The sequence below is a fragment of the Pundamilia nyererei genome, unplaced genomic scaffold, assembly GCF_000239375.1.
Source record: "Pundamilia nyererei isolate P.nyererei 1_Seehausen unplaced genomic scaffold, PunNye1.0 scaffold00135, whole genome shotgun sequence".
Taxonomy (NCBI): Eukaryota; Metazoa; Chordata; class Actinopteri; order Cichliformes; family Cichlidae; genus Pundamilia; species Pundamilia nyererei.
This window is the reverse complement of record NW_005187536.1, coordinates 808,498-828,175: the sequence shown is the minus strand read 5'-3', so window position 1 is coordinate 828,175 and position 19,678 is coordinate 808,498. Positions and strand designations below refer to the sequence as shown.

The following is a 19,678-nucleotide window of genomic DNA, read 5'->3' as shown; positions in this document are numbered from 1 at the left end:
TGATTGGGTTTCAAACGATGGAATAGAAAGATGTAAATGACCGTGATAAGCAACGTCCAGTACTGCGAGGGCAGCAGAGACGAGAAGCGGGCGTAAATTGCTCATTGTTCCCCATTTCCTCCAGAGTAATTTGGGCCTGTATCTTTTCATCAGTTTACTTCTGGTTTCCTTGATTATGCAGACAAAACACAAATGTGGAGTGCGTAAGCCGAACTCAACAACAGCTGGCCTCCCTGTAGTAGAAAGAGTGATAAGGTGACATAACCTCCAGTCAGTACGGTGGAAATGTGAGTAAACAGAAGCGGGGGCTGAAGTGAAATGAGTAATGAAACAGTGATTCATTTTTCTTTTGTGCATGTTTCATTGCGTGCATGTTGCTTTTAATTATTTTGAGGTAGAAAACTGAATCGTGCGCCGTGTTATTGCAGCACGTTCCAGGTTGTCTTTCTTTTCTGTCAATCATTTGCTGTGTATTCATTTCTTCATTCAGGGAAATCTGTTCCTGTGAGCTGTGGTTTGGAGTTCTTCTATGTGCTAACGAGAGCAAACTAATGGGCTTTAAAAAGTTGCATTTATAGCACATACAGTAAACTCACTGGCAACGTGTTAGTGCTGAGTCAGGCCCTCTTTTGCCTTCAGATCTGCCTGAATTCTTCGAGGCACAGATGGAAACCTTCCCCCGAGATTTTGGTTGATATTAAGAAGACAGCGTCAGATTTTTGTGCTGCACATCCATGATGGGACTCTTCTTTTCACCACATCCTAAATGTGCTCTGTTGGACTGGGATCTGGTGACTTTGAGTACAGTGAAGCAGTTTGATACGATTGAATCTTTGTGACGTGTTGCGTTTTCTGGCTTGAAGTAGCCATCAGAAGACGGGTGCACCGTGGTCATACTGGGATGGGCGTGGTCAGCAACAACACTCAGGTAGGTTTGGAATTTAAACTATGCTCATGTGGCAGGAAGGTGCCCAAAGCGTGACAAGAAGTTACGCGCCATGTGGATCATGTTTTTTACACCAGATTTTGAGCCTACCATGTAAATCTCACAGCAAAAATCAAGGCTCTCAGAGTAGTTAATGTTTTTCTCGCCTTCTGGTATCATTTTTGGTGAGGCCGCGCAAATTGTAGCCTGTTCTTAGCTGACATGAGTAGCATCCGTGTGGACGTCTGCTGCTCTTCCTAATTGTAGCAAGCAGTTATTTATCTGCTATCAGCTCAAAGCAGACTGGGCATTTGTCTCTGACCGCTGGCATCAACAAGGCATTGTGACACAGAAAACTGCTCCTCACTGAATATTTAGTCTTTTTGAGATGTTCTCTGTAACTCGTTGTCATGGTTTTGTGGGAACATCCCAGTAGATCACCAGATTCTGAAATCTTTCGACCAGCTCATCCGGCACCAGCAACAATCACTTAAATCACTTTTCTGATATTTGATTTAAACATCTGAAACTCTCCCATGGATGCCTTTCTTATTGTTTAATCGTGACCTTTGACCTTAACTGAGCCAAGTGAGGCCTGCAGTTTTTTAGATGTTGTTCTGGGCTCTTTGTGATGCACTGGATGAGTCGTCGCTGTGCTCTTGGAGTATATTTGGCAGGCCGGTCACTCCTGTGAAGGTTTACCACTCTTCCAAGTTTTCTCCATGTGTGGGTGATGGCTCTCACCGTGGTTCACTGCAGTCGCAAAGCTTTACAAATGGCTCTGTAACTTTGAGCCTACTTTACTTTGTCAGACAGGTTCTAGTGGTTTAAATGATTTCTTGATTCAGCAGGTCTGGCAGTAATCGGGTCTGGGTGTGGCACTTAAATTGAACTTAGCGTTCTAAAAATGTGGTTAATCACAGTTAATTCATGATTTAACAAGCGGCGCAGTTACTTTGTCATACTTTTGCATTAATAAAGGAAATCATCATTTAAAAAGTGCATTTTGTATTTATTTGGATGATCTGTGACTAATATTAGGATTTTTTAAAATCTAAAACATGAAAGTTTGACAAATATACAATATATTTGTTACACAGGCTGTTAGCTAAGTAGCAGAGATAATTCAGTAACTAGCGAACGTCCCATACATGCATTTTCCATTTGCTAGCTTTGCATAACTTGTTTCCAACATTTGTTGCTAGGAAACATAATAATAGATAACCGTTTCAATAATAAAGATTTAATTTCAGGTAGGACAAGTGAAAACATTAAGCCATTGTGTAACTGTTTTGAAAAATAAATAGTTTTTTAGTAAAAGATATTGAAGTGATTGCATGCAGTAGAAAGACGTTATTTCCTTTTTCCTTTGTTTGTTGGTGCGAATCAACTTTATCATCTTTTTACAATGACACCTGACGATATATCGGATATCATTGTCACCAACTGTTGACTCTAGATAATCTCCTTTGACTGATGTGATGACTGACACAGATACCAGTGACTTCATTAGCCTTTTATACAGCGCTTCTTTATTATACATTTGGCGTAACCTTAATTTGTTTTTTTTAAAGAAACAAACAAAAAGGTTAAAAACGAGTTTATCAGCCACACTTTCATCTTGCAGGTGAGAACAGCAACAACAGCTCAAAGAAAAACAACCTATAACTGGCAACGTACACTTTAATTTCCTTTACAGTTTAGTGTTTAAAGGAAGGTATTTTGAAATTCTGTTTATTGGTTTCCTTTTTGTCACATGACCTCGTTGGAGTAAAAATCTTTTACTGTTGGCTAATCTGGTACATCTGGTTATCCAAAACTGAAAACAAAAACTATTAGTTGGACTGGAGTGGGAGGATTTTGAGATTGCAAAACTTGCTCAGTGGATACTTTTATGGTAAATATTCTTAAAACTACCGGTAGTCTTCAAATATCAAACCCACCCCAACTACAGGGGCTTCTCAAAGGGTCTCACCAACTTGTTGGGTTGCAATAACTGCTTAAGTGATGAGACACAGAGGCCGTCCTGTGCTGGAAAAAAGGCAAAGATCAGAGAGAAAGGGAAACCAAGAGAGGAGGTGGAGCAGAGGGTAAGGTTAGGAAAAAGACAGGGAGTAACAGAGGACAAATTTATGAGTCATCACAGAGGTGGTACTGTGAAATACTGATAGGTGCAATAAAACCCTCGCAACACACACACACACAGCTCCTAGAATCAAACAGAAAGTACTGACAGGTGGGGCCTCCTCAAAATAATGGCCACCCTTCTCTGCGTGTCTTTTGCTCCCACCTACCCGCCATCACCACTTCACCTCCTTCCACCCCCTGCCCGACTCCCCTCTTTCAGAGCAGCAGTCTGTTAGCAGAGGAATGCGGTGGTTTTTAGCGGGGTGTGCATGTCGCCTCATGCCCACCCCAAGGTTCTCACGACGTCCCGTCTTGTTTTTAGCCCTAATTAGTGGCTGCTGGCAGTTTGGAAACAGATGTTTAAAACCCTGCAAAAGATTTTAGACTTCAAACACCAGGGCGGAAAGTAGAAAGAGATTCGCCCTTCCTTCCCTCCCCTCTTCCCCCTCTCCTGCACTGCCTCCTCCAACCTCTTTGCAACAGGCCTTGCTGCAGAAATATCACTGTACACTTTACGTATGCGCACAAGCTTGAATTTAATTAAAATAAGAGATTAAAATAAATAAATACTATATAACAATTATTACAGAACCAGCCTCTCCAGCCCCTCAAGCACAGTCCCTCCCTTTGTTTGTTCCTCTGGCTTTCTCCAGTTAAACAAACAAACTCCCGTTCAGCCGTTATAAGAGCGCTTTTAAAAGGCCGGCGACATGTTTTAAGAGTTTATGACATGGAAACTCATCATCCCAAAGTACATTTCTTGGCAGACTCACAGCGTTCTTATCAATCATTTAAACAGCACACCTCAAAACAAATGCTTGGCACACGTTCTTGTGTTCGTGTTGCAGAGCTTAGAGCCATTTCGAGGTGCTGTTGAATCCTGCCTGTTCATTAGGCAGGTGGTGACAATGCTGGCTATGTAACAGTCTGCTGAGTTACTGGCAAACATCTTCTTCATAATTACAATTTACCATCAGGGCCTGACTTCAGGGGAGTAAGACGAGATGGTGTGTTGCTTTGCCGGGAGTAAACTATACGTTTCAACTCCTCTTCAACCCCTTTTCGAGCATGTGCAACTGGCAACTCGCACTTAAACTTTGGTAAACATTTGAACGCTTGCCATGACTAAATCATAATAAAGTTGTGTTCATGATAGCACTTGTGTCTCTGGTATTTCATGGACGCAGGTGAGCTTGCAGCAAGTGCAGCGCTACGTGACGGGGTGCGACACTGCAGTTTTGGCTTTGAAGTAAGAATAAAATTGCAGGTACCCTTCATCACCCGCATTTGCGAGCATGTCAGGTTATGATGGGATAAATAGGTGTGTTTGTAAGAGGGACTTAAGTCAAATCCTTCAGATCTAATGGGATTGCTCAAAAATTGGAAATGGCTTAGCAAAGATGGTGCAATATACTGAAGAGATGGGGAGTTTTGGCATCTACCCACACTGTTAGCCCAAGAGTAGGAGGACACAGAGAAGTGCATTGTATTGTTAAGTAACACTCTGGCAAAGAAAACTGCATGTAATTAGTATTCAGTATTATTTTGTAGTGTTGATGTTTCCGGGCAATTGAAGACTTACTTTGTGAATTTCAAGGCATGACGCTCCTTCAGCGGGGCACTGAAGCTCCTGTAAGATTTATCAAAGTCATAATTAAGTCATTATGAATCTGAGCAGCAACCCTTGGAGAATCATCCCAACCAGCTAAAGTGGGACTCTTACATCTCTTCACGGCTAATATAACCCTGGAGCGATGATGATCTGTTCTTTGGAAGCCAGTTGTGTTAATGGACTCTGAAACCACACGTGTGCGTGCGTGTGTGTGTGTGTGTGTGTGATCAAAAATAGAAAGATTAGCCCTGCAATCCTCAGACGCCATATCATCAGAGGAAGGCGGGGCATTCCTGAGTCCTGACAGTACCGTCTGACCTAACACACACTCTGTGGCATGTATGCATAAGCATGCGTACACACAGATACACACAAAAGTGCACAAGGAGGCAAACGCTCCATAGTTCAACAGGTGGAAGTGCTTATGCTGGTAATAACATTTTATTAGAGTCTCTAAATAAGTAGCTGTGGACAGCGTCTGCAGCTAACAGAGAGTAAACGCTGTACATACAGCTGCAAATTCACACGCGGTCTGTGGAGCGCAGATATGGAGCGCGTTTGCTCAGGAAAAGCATGTCACTGCGTCTGCGTGGTTGCGTGTGTGTTTGTCTGCATACGCTTAACTGTTCTTTTGAAGCGAGGCGTTTGATTTGTTTAAAGTGATGTCTGGGTTTAATGTGTTGCTGTGGGATTTGTTTGTGTGCTTTGATATCGCTCCGGCTTGCTGCTTGGCTTTAAAAGTCCTTTAGTAGGTTTTCTTTGAACTGACAAACACAAGGCAGCGTGCAGACTAGTCTGCTGTTTATCCACTTAACTGGGTCGACGGTGGGACACGCAGACGTTAGATTAGGATTTTCCCAAATACAGTCGGTGGTGATGACACGAGGATCGGCCACCGATTAAATTCAAAGCACCCAACGAAACAGGGAATATCGTTTTTATGACCGAGTTGTGTTATTAGAATATTGCAGAAATTGTTTTTTAAAGTAGATGAAGACTGATAAAAAAGACGGAACTTATACTCACAGACAAACTAAGACAATGTTACTTTGTGTCGAGCTGCAGGACTTTCCCTGAGCTGTTCACCAATTGTTTTATTACAGATGAGTCAGTATTGACTAAGGATGACAATCCTGCTGTAACATTAGGCTAAAAGGAGTGTGGTAATACTTTTACCTTTAGCATACTGCGATCCTGGATCACAGCGTGTGTTATGAGAGAGCTGCCAAGGGCAAGTGCACGCAAGAAATGGAAAAGTGCCTCATTATGTGCTCTATGAAAAAAAACAAAAACCCTCCAATTACATACAGAGGTTTGTTAAGCACACAGGTAAAAATTCACTTGACACATGGCGTACTTCTTTTTTTTGTAACACAACATGAGTCATTAAATAAGCAAATGTGTAATAATACTAACAATATTAATAGTAACAGACTGGTAAGTTGTCCACGGTGGACCCTACCATCTCCCTGTGATAGCTAGAAGAGAAACCCCCATCTCCCCCCCACTCCCACACCATATGCATGTATATGAATGGCAGCCATCACTGCCTGTTAGTGCCCTTTTTTTGTTTTCCAGTTAAACGCGTAAAGTGCCTAAAATACTCGTTCTATTAATTAATGCACTCTGACCCATACTCAGGCGCTCTTTGATCTCTACTTTACTTCATCCACCCGTGCTCGTTGCACAGTAGTCTGCTTGTACTTTCCCCCAGTCTACTGTGTTATGTAGCCTACGGTCCTGGTCTGCCACCAACATGCTGTATTTGATCTCTGTCTGGGGTTATTTTATAGATGCCTGTCTCTCTAGCCAATTAAAACCTGCCAGATGTTTGTCCCTAACTGTGGTCCACTTTGAAGAAGTCTGTTGTGTATGTGCTGGGTAAACCAAAGCATTAGTCATAAAATGGCATTTATTAATAAATTCTTACTCCAGTGCTTTGAAAGGATAATGTTTAATGCAGATAACTATTCTTCATCAAATGCGTTACAAGGATTTAAGACCAAAGAACGCAGTGAGCCGCAAATTAAGATTTCTTGTTTTCTCTAAAAGCCGGCAGCTGTTTTATTTGTTTAACACATTGTCCTTTTTTATTCTTCCCAAACTCTGGCTGCAGTACCTGAGCACACTAACAGAAGTAAGTGTCACTCAAGCTGTGTGTATGTCCATCTCTCGTTGCCAAGATACTCCCTGCTGACAGGTTTGATACTGCTGACCACAATCTAATCTATACGGCTGATAGGCAGGCGATTTGTGATAACACCCACGCACACTTCTCTCTCAAACAGCCTTTGTGTATCAAACAATGTATCTAATCCTTTGGCTCATCTCCTCCTGTCAGCCTCTTTTCCTCTCCCCACCCTTCACCTCTGAATTTACCTCACATTCCTTCCTCCACGGGCCCTAAATGCCCTCGGGGTTCATTTTCAGGATCAAAGATTTTTACATCTACAATGACACATAAAAAAATAATTTAATCAACATTTCAAATGTAATCTCGGTACACAGTGAAAACACAATATTACTGCACATGACCATCTATGTCTGCTGTGCATGTTTCCTGCACAGGTAGTGTAGAGCTGCGTGCAGAAGCAACAAGGTCAGCAACATATTTGGTATTCATGTTAAATAAACAGCTGTTAGCCAATGCCGGTAACTTTGTTTTCTTTCAGAGAAGGGTTAAGTGATTAGCGTGACAAACCAGGGAACGACAAACGGTAACCGGTAAGACCAACTCGGGCAGTGAACACAAGTGTGTGCATTATTGTTTCCAAACTATCAGACTGCCAGAGTGGTGTCAACAAAAGTTTGGCCTTTTCAAATGAAAATGTAGCGCCCATCATCTAACTAAATATACTGATATATATTCTTACATTTTTCTGTGTTACTTGTCTGTGTCTCCTTTGTTGCGCGGTGTAATTGCCCCAAGGGACAGATGAGTAGGAGCAACTGTAAGAAACCAAAAGGAAAAAATAACAACCTTTCATCTGGTCATTAATCAAAACAGCCTCATTCTTGGAGCCATCCAGATCTGGAAAAGTACACTTAATATGTTGATAAATGAAGAGGGACAGGGGGAGCTCATTATGTTAGAACGGTTACCAACACAAAACCTCATTTTAGACCAGCTTCTTCTATAAATAGATGAAGTCAACAAGTGAATGTTGTTGACTTTTTTTTCTGTTCGTCATCTGTCATTTCATCCTTCGTGAAAAAGAGGAGTTAGCGCTCAGTGAAGCCACAGCAATTAATAGATGTGACAAAGATGTCGTATTATTAAAGGTAATGTCATTCATCCGGGTAAAATAACTCACTCGGGTGCCCTCGTCTTTATTTCTACTTGCATAAAATGTCCTTTACCAGTGCTCCTCTGATGATCAGATGAACCAGCGTCACACTGATTTCATGTTACCTCGTACGTGCCTTTCATCTGCACGTCAGAAGAATATCTTACATCTCCCACACACATCAATCACTTTTCACCAGCAGTTATTTTCTTTTGTTGAGGTTTTTTTCAAACTTTACCCAGTCAGACGACAGGGTGTGCACCATGCCTCGTGTTTAAAGAATAAATACACTCTGAACAAGAACTCAGACATGATTCCTTTGATACTGCTTTGACAGATGTGTTAAAATTTAAATGGAAAGAAAGACGCTTCCCTGTGAATCTAGCCAAATGTTGCAAGATGCAGCAGAAATGCAGCAAAAATTTGGACACCAAGTATCGAAATGTCTTGCAAATCTGTTTGGCTGCTTTCTCACTTTATATCAGAAACCAAAAGCAAAACAAAAACTGCAAAGTTAATATTGCTGCATCAGTCTGAGTTATCAGAGTATTTGTAGTTTGGAAAAAAGTGAGTGGAAGACTTGAAACACCTACTTGCCTTTTAACCAGCGTGAGAGCAAGGTTCAAAATGTTGTCTTAGAGATGCTCAGTGTTGTCGTTACAGGAACTGTCCATGTGCCAGCCTCGGTCTTCACATATCTGTTCAGTTCTGTTTTATTTATGTTTAACAGTCATCTCAACCGTGACTGTGACCCGGCGACTGTTGAGATCAAAATGAAAGTTTGGCAACAGGTGCCATCGAGGAAATCACGGGTACATGGCTGATACGAAACCTTTGCAAGATGCCCTTTAGTTCTAAAAGTTAGGGTATGATTGTGACCGTGCAGCGATGGGTCGAATGCATGCTGCTCATGGATGTGAAAAGCAAACGTGGATGCTGTCTTTAGTGATGCATCAGAATTCATTCACAGAAGCCTAGAAATCTGTGGCCCATTTCTGCAGAGTTGCTCACTCTTCTGACTCTTTGAGCGTTCGTATCATCAGCCTTCTCCCGAGGAGGAGCGTGCTGTGCTGATTTCACTTCTGCAGCTCTCTGTGTGGATTTGCTTTGTTGCACTTTGAAATTTAGATATGGAAGCCAGTCGTGCTGTGCAATTGACTGATTATGCACAGCACGCTAATCTCCATATGCACTGAGCATCTCAAGAAAAGATTTTCTTTTATGTGAATTTCTCCACTCTGATAAACATGAAAGATGTTTTTAGGGATGCTGCTGTTCTTCTCCGGCAACAATATCTCATATTGAGAAAGAAACTTTCTCTTTAAGCTGGTTGTTTTGTTGTTTTACTGTTCTTTGAAAGCTCTGTCCTGCTGTGAATATACCATCAAACAGTAGCAATGTGGATGCAATTATGACTCCTAGGTCAGTTTGTCTCTTTAAGGTTTAAGTGGGTTGGAGCGTTTCATGATTACAGACTTTGCTGTGTGTTTAAGGCCAGCACGTTTGTGATTCTGGGGTTGCCTCTGGCCTCATGTAAAAACTGAGCCAGAAGTTACAATGTGAACTCAGTGCAAGTGCCGCTTGAGCAATTATAGTGTTGTTTACCATAAAGCCGTACAGTGTCTAGTACAGCGTCTCCTCGCCACTGATCACAGCGTCTTGAAACTTTCCTTTCAACACTCCCAATGACAGTGTAACCATGTTTATCCAAAAAGCACACTCCTAAGTCACTTTCTGTTATTGTAGCACATTATGAACATAGAGTGATGGGCAAGGTTAAAATATTTTGCATTCTTTTGCACAATTGTTATAATATAGCATCTAAATGGCTTTAAAGTGTAGTATCGGTGCCTCCAACGTTTAATTTTCTCCACTTAAAAGACTCATTACTGGCAGGCAAGCTTGAGTGATGGCAGAAAAACATATCTCCAAACATAAACATGTATTTTCAAACACTATATGTAGGATTTTGCAGCTTTAAACGGATGCATCACATCCTGATGTGTTTGTGCCGTTACTCATGTTTTTAATATTACTGGTCACCTTTGAACTTTGCCTCGGTGGCAAACACGAGGGTTTTCTTTTCATGTGCATTTCACATGTTTGTCATGAACAGATGACTCACGCCTTTACTTGGCAATGTTAGCTCAAGTCGGAAACCCACAAAGCACAGCATGAAACAGTGTGCTGCACACACACAGAAACCCTCAAAACATTACGACGTTTACAAATTGGTCCTGCTACCTCTGCATAAAACAGACGACTGGGTATTTGATTTTTGGCTTCCATCCTAATTGGCCAATTTTGGTAGGTAACAAGATTTTAAGACTTAAAAAGCTCAATAAAGGTTTATCTCTCATGTTTTTTCTGTACTTTCTATTTTTCCTCTTTAAAAGATTAGATGGTAGTTTTACCATAAAATTTACGAACACAAAAAACAGAGCTTAACAATACAAAAGCAGAGGAACAGCTCAGGCTTTTTACCACATACATAAAAATGTGAATATAGACAAATACCCACAAACACCTTTTCTGAAGCCATGTATTGATTTTTGTCTGATTCCACCTAAAGTGAACAAGTGTGGGTGAAGTTCTTGTTTTTTCATGTGTATGAGAGAATAAGCACCCTTATTGCTAGCACATGTGTAGCATGTCTTTAATTGTGCGAGTGTCCAGCTTGCGCCAGTGTGTTGATAGGGGTGGCAGCAGTATCATCTGTCAGTACTCTGGGTGGCCTGGTGTTCCTGTTGGTAATTGGATCTTAAAGTTTAGGGCTGGTGATGACTGATAAACATTCACGTGCACACACACACACACACACACACACACACACACACACACACACACACACACACACACACGCACGCACTGAGATGCACCGAGGGTTTGTCATGAGTGATATAAGTGTACGCAGATCCCGCACCATTCGCCATAACGGGATATTTTGTGTTTGTTTATGTGTGCAGATTTGGATTGTAGACTCCATAAACATTCTTTGAGGCTTAATGTAAGAATTAAATTGTGTGCAGTGTAGTAGTGCAGTGTTTTCGTATACTGTATCAGGGCCTGCTCAATGAGCAGATCTAGCTGCTGATGTCCGTGCAGTTCCATTGGACAGCCTTAAACTATTAAAGTGAAAATATGTAAATAGTGTTATGCTCTGATGCCTAATGTGCAGCTACATGTGGGTTATGCTCAGAGTCTCTACCTGATGCCAAAAGATGAATAATGACAGCGCTATCTGTTTGGGTGATACCTGCATCCATGTGTGTTATTTGATAGCAGCATATTTAACAACATACTGAGAGTCGGACCACCTGGATTCTTCAGTATGGAGCCAATGTTTCTTCAAGCATTTCATTACTAGGACAGTGGCTTGCATGGTGAAATAAAGTCAGTACAGCAACACCCTTCATCTGTATATGTTAACCTTAAAACAAAGCCAGTAATCGAGGCAGGTGTTAATCTTCTTTTTTTCTTCTCTCTGCTCTTTTCCTCGCCTCTGCTTCCTTCCTCACTCCATCCTACTCTCTCTCCTTTTCTCTGCGTTTTTCCCAGGTGGTGCTCGACCACATGAGAAGGAAATGCAAGTGCCATGGGACCTCGGGGAGCTGCCAGCTGAAAACCTGCTGGCAGGTCACTCCAGAGTTCCGGGTGGTGGGTTCAATCCTCAAAGAACGCTTCCACATCGCCACGCTTATCAAGGCTCACAACCGGAACACTGGACAGCTGGACCACTCCCATCACAACAACCATCATCACCATCATCAGCACAATCACCATCACCATCGGCGGCGACCCAGCATCAACGAACTAGTCTACTTTGAAAAGTCACCAGATTTTTGCGAGCGAGACCTGGGCTCGGATTCAGCGGGCACACAGGGCCGGATCTGCAACAAGACCAGCCCGGGCATGGACAACTGTGAGAGTCTGTGCTGCGGCAGGGGCCACAACATTCTGCAGCAGACGCGAAGCGAACGCTGCAACTGCAAGTTTCACTGGTGCTGCTACGTGGTCTGTGAAGAGTGCCGAATAACAGAGTGGGTCAGCGTCTGTAAATGAAGAAACACACACCAAAAGGCTAAACAAACAAAACGGAGAGAAAGAGACATTTTTTAAGCCAGAATATTACTTTGAAATGGGGACATGACCATAAGTTGTGTGCCCCGTTCTTTTTTGCGGTGGACTGCAGTTTTTCTTTGCAGAGAAGATGTGCAAGAACAGAGTGGGAAGCAGTTGAGCCAGCAGAAAGATAGAAGTGTATGTTGGTAAAGAATGTGCACATGCAGCATATGTGAAAAGGTGCCACAACTCAAAGACCTTGGATGTATACTGCCTTCATCACGAGGTCGAGGAACATAGTAATTTAAAGATACAAATCTGAAATAAATTCAATACATTGTGACTGGCACAGAGCTGCATGAGAGTCAAGTGAGCAAAGAGGAAGTTTAAAGTAAGTAGTAGAGAGAAAGTTTGCAGGGGGAACATAAGATCTGCACAAAACTTAAACTCAAGTATATTTCTGAAACAGATCGTACACCAAAAAGTTGTCCCTCGATCCTCAATTGCAAGTACCATCACTTATAGCATAGCATAAATCCAGCCATGGTTATTATTTACCTTGTCTCCTATCTGCTACATGTAGAGGCAAAACGTCAGGACTCATAGTGCACACAGTTTGACAAAGCACTTACATATCTGGGGCACTGAAGGATTTTATACCTTGTTTAAGGACAGTTCAGAATTTTCCATATTTATTTATAGCAGCTATCATGTTGCACATGGAATACGTTGAATGATTGTCTGGCTCAACTGAAAGTCAGTGTTACTACCCCTGCCAACACTAATAATAATGTTAAAAATGTTAAAAAAGAGGTAGAACTGATTTGATTGCAATGCTGCCTTCATGAGCAGAACACGACAATGACCTCTTTAGAAACAGCAACGATGAATTTGAGTGGCTGAAGTCTAAAGATCAAAAGTGTGATCTGAAACCCGGATTGCTGGCGCTGACTCCAAGTATCAAAAAAACACTTCCTTTTCTCTCATGGTGGCTGTCTAGATACTGTAAATGTTTCCACTAATAAGCTTCAGACAGACCAAGAACCGTGTCTATACACTATAAGATTCATTTCATAGTCCCTGTTCGAAAACCGTTTGAGGCACGAACGTGTACCCGTGTATTCAGAAATCCTTGAAGATGTCGCACAGCTCCAGATTTATGTCATCCAAAATGTGTGGTCCGTGTTGTGTGTGGTACGTAATGTAAGAGGACCGAGAACGGTTTTCATCGTCAACATGATCTGAACAGCACTGTAAATAAAAATGAATAATGCTGCACCGAATACCATCAATAATTTTTAAAGTGCCTCAGGAAACTGAGTGCGCACAAACACGCTCCAGTTCCTCACACTATAAACATCCAAAACTGTCATCAATCAAATGTTTCCTGTTTTGTGATGCAATGTAATGTGTGCAACACTGTAAGCTTTGTGTAATATATCTACACTCACCTACTTCACACTTCTTTGATGTGTACTACAGGGATATTCTGATGTCAACTTCTAACTATATATAAGAAAAAAAGAACATTGATATGGATTTCTGCCTGTACACATTTATAAGATCATATTTGGTTTCATGAAACCTGTATGAGTACGGCTCCTTATCAGACAGTGTAATTTATTTTGAGTAAATATATTTCTGTGTTGAAAGCAGAGAAAAAAATCTGGGATTATATTTCCAGTGTAACAGTTTATTTTGATCCTGATAAGTAGTTTGCACATACTTAACTGTGTCCAGGAAAACTCTGGGAAGATATCAGCAATATGCATTTTTTCATGTCATAAATGTATGTATGTGTGTATTTGTATGTTTTAATATGGTTATTATCTAAGTTATTTTATTTTTGTGGATAACTTAATATTTGTAAGACAATAAAGACAGACCATAATAATGAAAGAAGCTTTAATGTGATGAATAATAAAGAACCTGAAAACAGTGGATTTTGGGAAAAGAAACATGTAATGTTTATTATTTCATGAACCATGCTGAAGATGATGAATTCTTTGCTTACTCAGTGCTACAGTATGTTAGGCGTCAGGGATTTTTATTTCTTCAGTTTCAGCTCCATGAAAAGTCGATAATCCCCCTGATGATCAGATCTTTCTTTATACTGTAAGGTCAAGACCCTACAATACTACAGAGAAAACTCCAACAATGAAATTACCCCCTATGAGCAAGCACTTTGGCGACAGCGGGAAGGAAAAACTCCCATTTAGCAGGAAAAAACCTCCAGCAGAACCAGGCTCAGGGAGGGGCGGGGCCATCTGCGCCGACTGATTGCGAATTAGGGAAGAGAGACAGGACAGAAAAAATCAAACACGTAGTTATTTGTGAAAAATGGGTCATTCTGAAGATCTCAGTCAATCCGTGCTATTGTAATCGGTCGGTCTCCGATTACACATTCGTAAAATTTCTTCCCTACTTCCACGATCAACTGTAAGTGGTTTTATCAAAGTGGAAGCAACTCAGCCACAATGTGGAAAACCATGTTAAGTTACAGAGCAGCATTTCTTAGAGTCTAGTATGTAAAAGTTAAAACTTGTGGGAGCATTAAAGAAATTCTTTCAAGGCATTCCTAAGATACTGCATTCACAAGAATGACACATACAGATGCACAGCTAGACAAGCAGACAACACGAAGCCTCTGGTAATGGCTGGTGCTGGTGTAGGGGGGGAGGGGGGTCATAAATCATTTCAAACTTTTTTTTTTCCAGTGATTTTTGTGAAGATCAGAGCCAGGAAAAGAAAATCTGCTGAGTTTTCTTTTAAATAACTTAGTTTGTTGCAGCCCCAGGCCTTTGTGCAGGTTTGCAATGTGCACATGTGTTTTTGTGTTGCAGGAGTTTCCTGGGTGGAGATTCAGGAGATGGTTAAAAATGCAGAACACCTGGCTAGAGCCCTGCCCTGGTATTTAAAATCTCTCTAGGCCTTCCTGGTGTCCACTTCTGTTGCGTCTTCATTCTGGTCCTGCAGCAGTCTCTGGGCCTCATTTGTACATCATGTCCTATAGACTTGACAACTCATCTATGCACTGCTTTACCCACTAATAAGGACATAATGGTAAATATTACATTTTTTAAAGAAAAAAAACCCTTTGGTAATCCCTATTCAATGGGTAGCATGTCTCTGTTCTTTGTTGTGACCTCGGAGCTAGTTGAAACAATTGGGGGCCCATCCGGGATTTGAACCCAGGACCTCTCACAGAGATTCAAGAAACCCGTGGCTAGTGTTCTGCCCAGGTGATTAAAATTCTGCCTCTCTAAGCCTTCCTGGTCTCCACACCTGCTCCATCTTCACTCTGGTCCTGTAACAATGCTTGCACCACCTCAAACCCCATTTGGTTCTTTCTTATGTGTTATCTACATTTACTTTTAGGATGCACATGATGTCCCATATTTGCCAACTCATCCATCCACCACTTTACACTGATACAGGCTTTCCTCTACATCATAAATATTATTAAGTTTAATTCATCTTTGGTAGCCACTATTCAGTTTTTGATGTAAGTCCATTGAATGTTGCGACCTAGCATTTGAAACACAAGTAAAGAAAATCTGAGTGGAAAAAGAGGGCTAGAAACATTCCTTTAATTTGACTCAACATTATGTTAAATGTAATCTGTGAATATGTGTTTCTGTGAAAAGAAAGCAAGTGCTTTGTGAGCAAGTGCATAGAAATTTTAATTCTTTCTACATTATTTATAAAGCCTAGAAAAAAATACCCTTATTTGAAACCATAATTGTAATTACAACAATTACATTAATACTGCACTAGACATTTTATCAGGAACCTTGACACATACCCAGAACAGATAAGACCACATGTCTGTGGTCAAGTGTAGACCCTCCCTTACCAGTTGCCGCTTGCGTGCAGAGAGAAATCCTGTTGAGTGTCCTGACTCACTTATATATTCTGCACCCTAAGGGAAGTGATGAAGTCACCAACTCAAGTGTAAGAATGCAAGAGATACACTTTCAAAGTAAACAGATGTGCAGTAAAACGGTGCTGTTTCAGAGTCGTGCGATTCTATTCTTAACCAAACCTACAACTCTTCTCGCTATCCGGAGCACCAACTGCACGTGTAGCATGCATGGTCCCTCTTACATTGTGCTGCCTGGTAAAAAAGCTGCACAATAAATAGTTTATGTGAGACGGTGTGCTTGCAGTGACACAGTGTGAACGCCACATGAGTGTTTGTTTATGGAAGCATGTGTGTTTCTTTTTGCATGCGTGACAAGTGACAGGGTGGGTGTATGCATGCTAGTATTATGTGTTCACAACAACCTAAAGCCACGGCTGAGTAACCAACTCCAACTGCTGCGGCAGGCTTTAGTTGCAGCCAAGTCAAAGTTCAGCTGATCCTCTCTATTGTATCTGAGAAGTATTACACAGACATTCAAAATGCTTACTTCTTGCTTTAATGGTTTCAGGTTACTTGGAAAGAAACGCGTGGCAAAATGGACACGTAAGAACCTTATCGTATTTGATATATCATAAACATATATCATTATCCTTGGTAAACACGTGCTTGATATTAGATTACCTAAAAGAGCGAGAGAGAGAAAAACATTAATCTTCATGAGAATAGCTCGAGCTTGTGAATGTCAGAAACACCAGGCCCGGGCTTGTGTGCTGAGTTTATTTGAACAGTGGCTGTTATTTTGATAGAGAGCAGGTTCCAAAGTGACTGCAGATTTGAGCTGAAACAACATCATGCTGGTGAATGAGATTTATTATGTTATTATCCCTTGACATGAACTGGCATGTCACTTCTTAAACATTCTCTTATGTTTTCAAGAAAAAGGTCAGGTTCTTTTGCAATGAAGCCTAACTGGATACTCACCATGCATATAAATAACAGGAAGTGACATCTGTCTTCACTGGGCAAAACCAGGGCTTAATCTTGTAAATCAACATCTGTGAATGAAAATATTGGGTTTCCTACGTAACATTGGTTGGGAAATGCACAGGTTTTTCTGCCACTTCTGGGGATAATGCATTTCGAGAAGACTGATTGGTTATGTTCTGCATATCAAACTGTGAGCAAACACATTCATCAACTTCAAATCTAATTGCTTAATTGACGTTGTTCGATCAGATGCCTCGTAATGTAAACGAACTACTGTAATAAAATTCTGCATATTACTTCGAGCAACAAGGCCACAATTATAACTATGTTTTTGTAACTGCTGTGGATGTGTATGCACACAGGAGATAACGACAACGATAGCGAGTCCAGTCATGCCTTTCTAGCACCTTATATTTTTGTACATGAGCATTTACGCATGTAAGTGTTTCTAGTGTTTCTCTTTCTCTTCATTTTAGGGCATGCTTGTATTCATGTCAGTGTGCGGGCCTTTTTGTAGCAAAGTTTTGCAATCCACAACAAATCTAGTCTCTATTGTCTGTTCCTGTTCCCACCCATAGCTGTATCCTCAGCCACTGTCATGCTGGGTTGTTTTGAGTAGGCAACCGAAAGTAGATGCATTACCATGAATCGAGCCACAGGTCTTCCTAGTAAAAATAATCACTTCAAATAAAGACATAGAGATGGATCAAGAAACAATAGTAAAAGAAAGTCGTGAAAGAGGAGGTCAGACACAAGGAGACAGACAGCTCATTGCTGGATGAGGAATAAATGTTTCTTTTCCTTTTTTTTTTGCTTTTTCCCTCAAGGGTTGCAGGAAAAGAACAAATGTGAGGGACCAGTCTCTACAAGAAAACTCACTGAACATTATAACAGTAACGCATGCCAAAACAGCAAGTTGAGTAAAATGGATCAGTAGTGTGGCCAAAAGTATCATATATTAGCACAAGTGATACACTACAACAGTGATCATTGAAGCTCTGTACTATCATAGTTGCAACAGGATTTTTATCCATTCATTTTCTTCCACTTTGATGGTTGCTGGAGCCGGTCCCAGCTATCATGGAGTGAGAGGCAGGTACAACCTGAACATGTTGCCAGTTTAGCAAAGCTAGTGCACAGAGAGAGACAACCTTTCACACCCATGAGCAACGGGAATGTCTTTTGACCCGTGTGGGAAAACATGGAGACTGAGGCCTCAGCCAGCTGGTGGACTCAAATCCTGGATGTCATTGCTGTGAGGCTGCAGTGCTTACCATCACACCACTTTTCTGCACAGTGGTATGATGGTAATTCTATTTCAATCAAATAGAATTAGAGACATAAAAGTGCAGTTTGGTTGTCTGTAGTTCAGTGCTGGCAGATGGTGATTTATTCAGCCAACGATCAGTAATATATAAAGATAAATAACTCAAGAACTTCTGTGCATTTATTTCCACATTAAGTCACTACATCAAGGTTACATAACCAAATGCATCATGCCAAAACGAGGAAAAAAAATACAGAGCTAAAAATTTAACCATGAAGATACTCCTAATATGAATTCTTACGTTGCTAACGCCAGTGTTTGTGATTTTATTTCAGATTATAAAGCTGGAAAGAAGCAGTGTTTCCAGTGTGACCTGGGAATAAAAAGACCTTCGGGCAACATTAGCATCCTACCAAGTATGTGGAAATTCAGAATGTTCTCAGAGCAGGCAGACAACTGCATGGGAGTCAATGCATGATTTACAGTCATAATCTCAATGGGATAAAAACTACTTGAAAAGTATTTTCTTCCCTTAAAAATAAGGTTTCAAAAGTTTGTTTTCCCTCACTGATTACACTTCTACCACACATATGCAAAGTTCCATGCAATTAAGGCTTCCAGCCCTCATGCTGTGCTGCCCACAGTACCATTTAGTCAAGAACAAGTTTGTAGTCATTTAGCCAGTATGTCTTCTTTTCATGGCTTACTCCTAATAATTTGCTATGAGTAACCAGACCAAACTCTGAAGGGACTACATAAAATGCATGTTTCAATAAAGTTTGGAAGTTCTTGAATGTCATTTTAGAAGAACAACATCATAGATACTCTGCAGATCAGAGAAGGCCACACAAGTGGCAAATTTAATCACATCAACTGAAGCAGACCAGCCCTTCAGGGTTAAATTATTTCTAAGTTATGTGCTATGAAAAGAGTTCATTGACTTAAAGTGATATCACAGCGTTGATCAAAGTGTGCTGCGAATCACCAGGTCCTGCAGGTTTTAGATCTCACCCTGAGTCAGCACACCTGAATCAAATGATTAGTTCATTACCAGGCCTCTGGGGAACTTCAAGACATGTTGAGTAGGTAATTTAGCCATTTAAATCAGCTGCGTTGGATCAAGGACACATCTACAACCTGCAGGACACCGGCCCCCGAGGCCTGGAGTTCCCCCACCCCTGCTCTAGTTTATTCTATCCTACTCTTGTCTATGGGTGAGGAGAAGATAATGACCAGAGCTGATGACAACTTATTAGTCAACTATAATCATCACAAGCTCCCCCACAAATGCTGATTTCTCTGAAAAAACAGACAGATGATGAAAAAAACTCAGATTTCTGTGTTTTAATGGAAGGGATGATTCTGTATCTCCACCTCTTCAGCGGTTAGTAATGTGACAGCCAGGAAAATGGAGGTAATCCAACTGACACCATGTCAGATGATTGGATCCATCTTTAGCCACAATAAAAGCAGTGAAATAACCAGTGTTGGTCAAGTTACTTGAAAAAAGTAATCAGTAACTAATTACTGATTACTTCCCCAAAAA

The 19,678-nt window shown here is 41.0% G+C and overlaps 1 protein-coding gene across 1 annotated transcript in view; it reads left to right on the top strand.

The window, feature by feature from the left end:
- Positions 1-13,824, top strand: part of wnt10a (wingless-type MMTV integration site family, member 10a) — a 24,116-nt gene extending 10,292 nt beyond the window's left edge. Inside the window, exon 4 of the mRNA XM_005743738.1 lies at positions 11,510-13,824. Coding sequence (XP_005743795.1) covers positions 11,510-12,013 — 504 coding nt within the window. The 3' untranslated portion in view covers positions 12,014-13,824. The remainder of the gene's footprint in view (positions 1-11,509) is intronic.
- Positions 13,825-19,678: the final 5,854 nt, after the last annotated feature.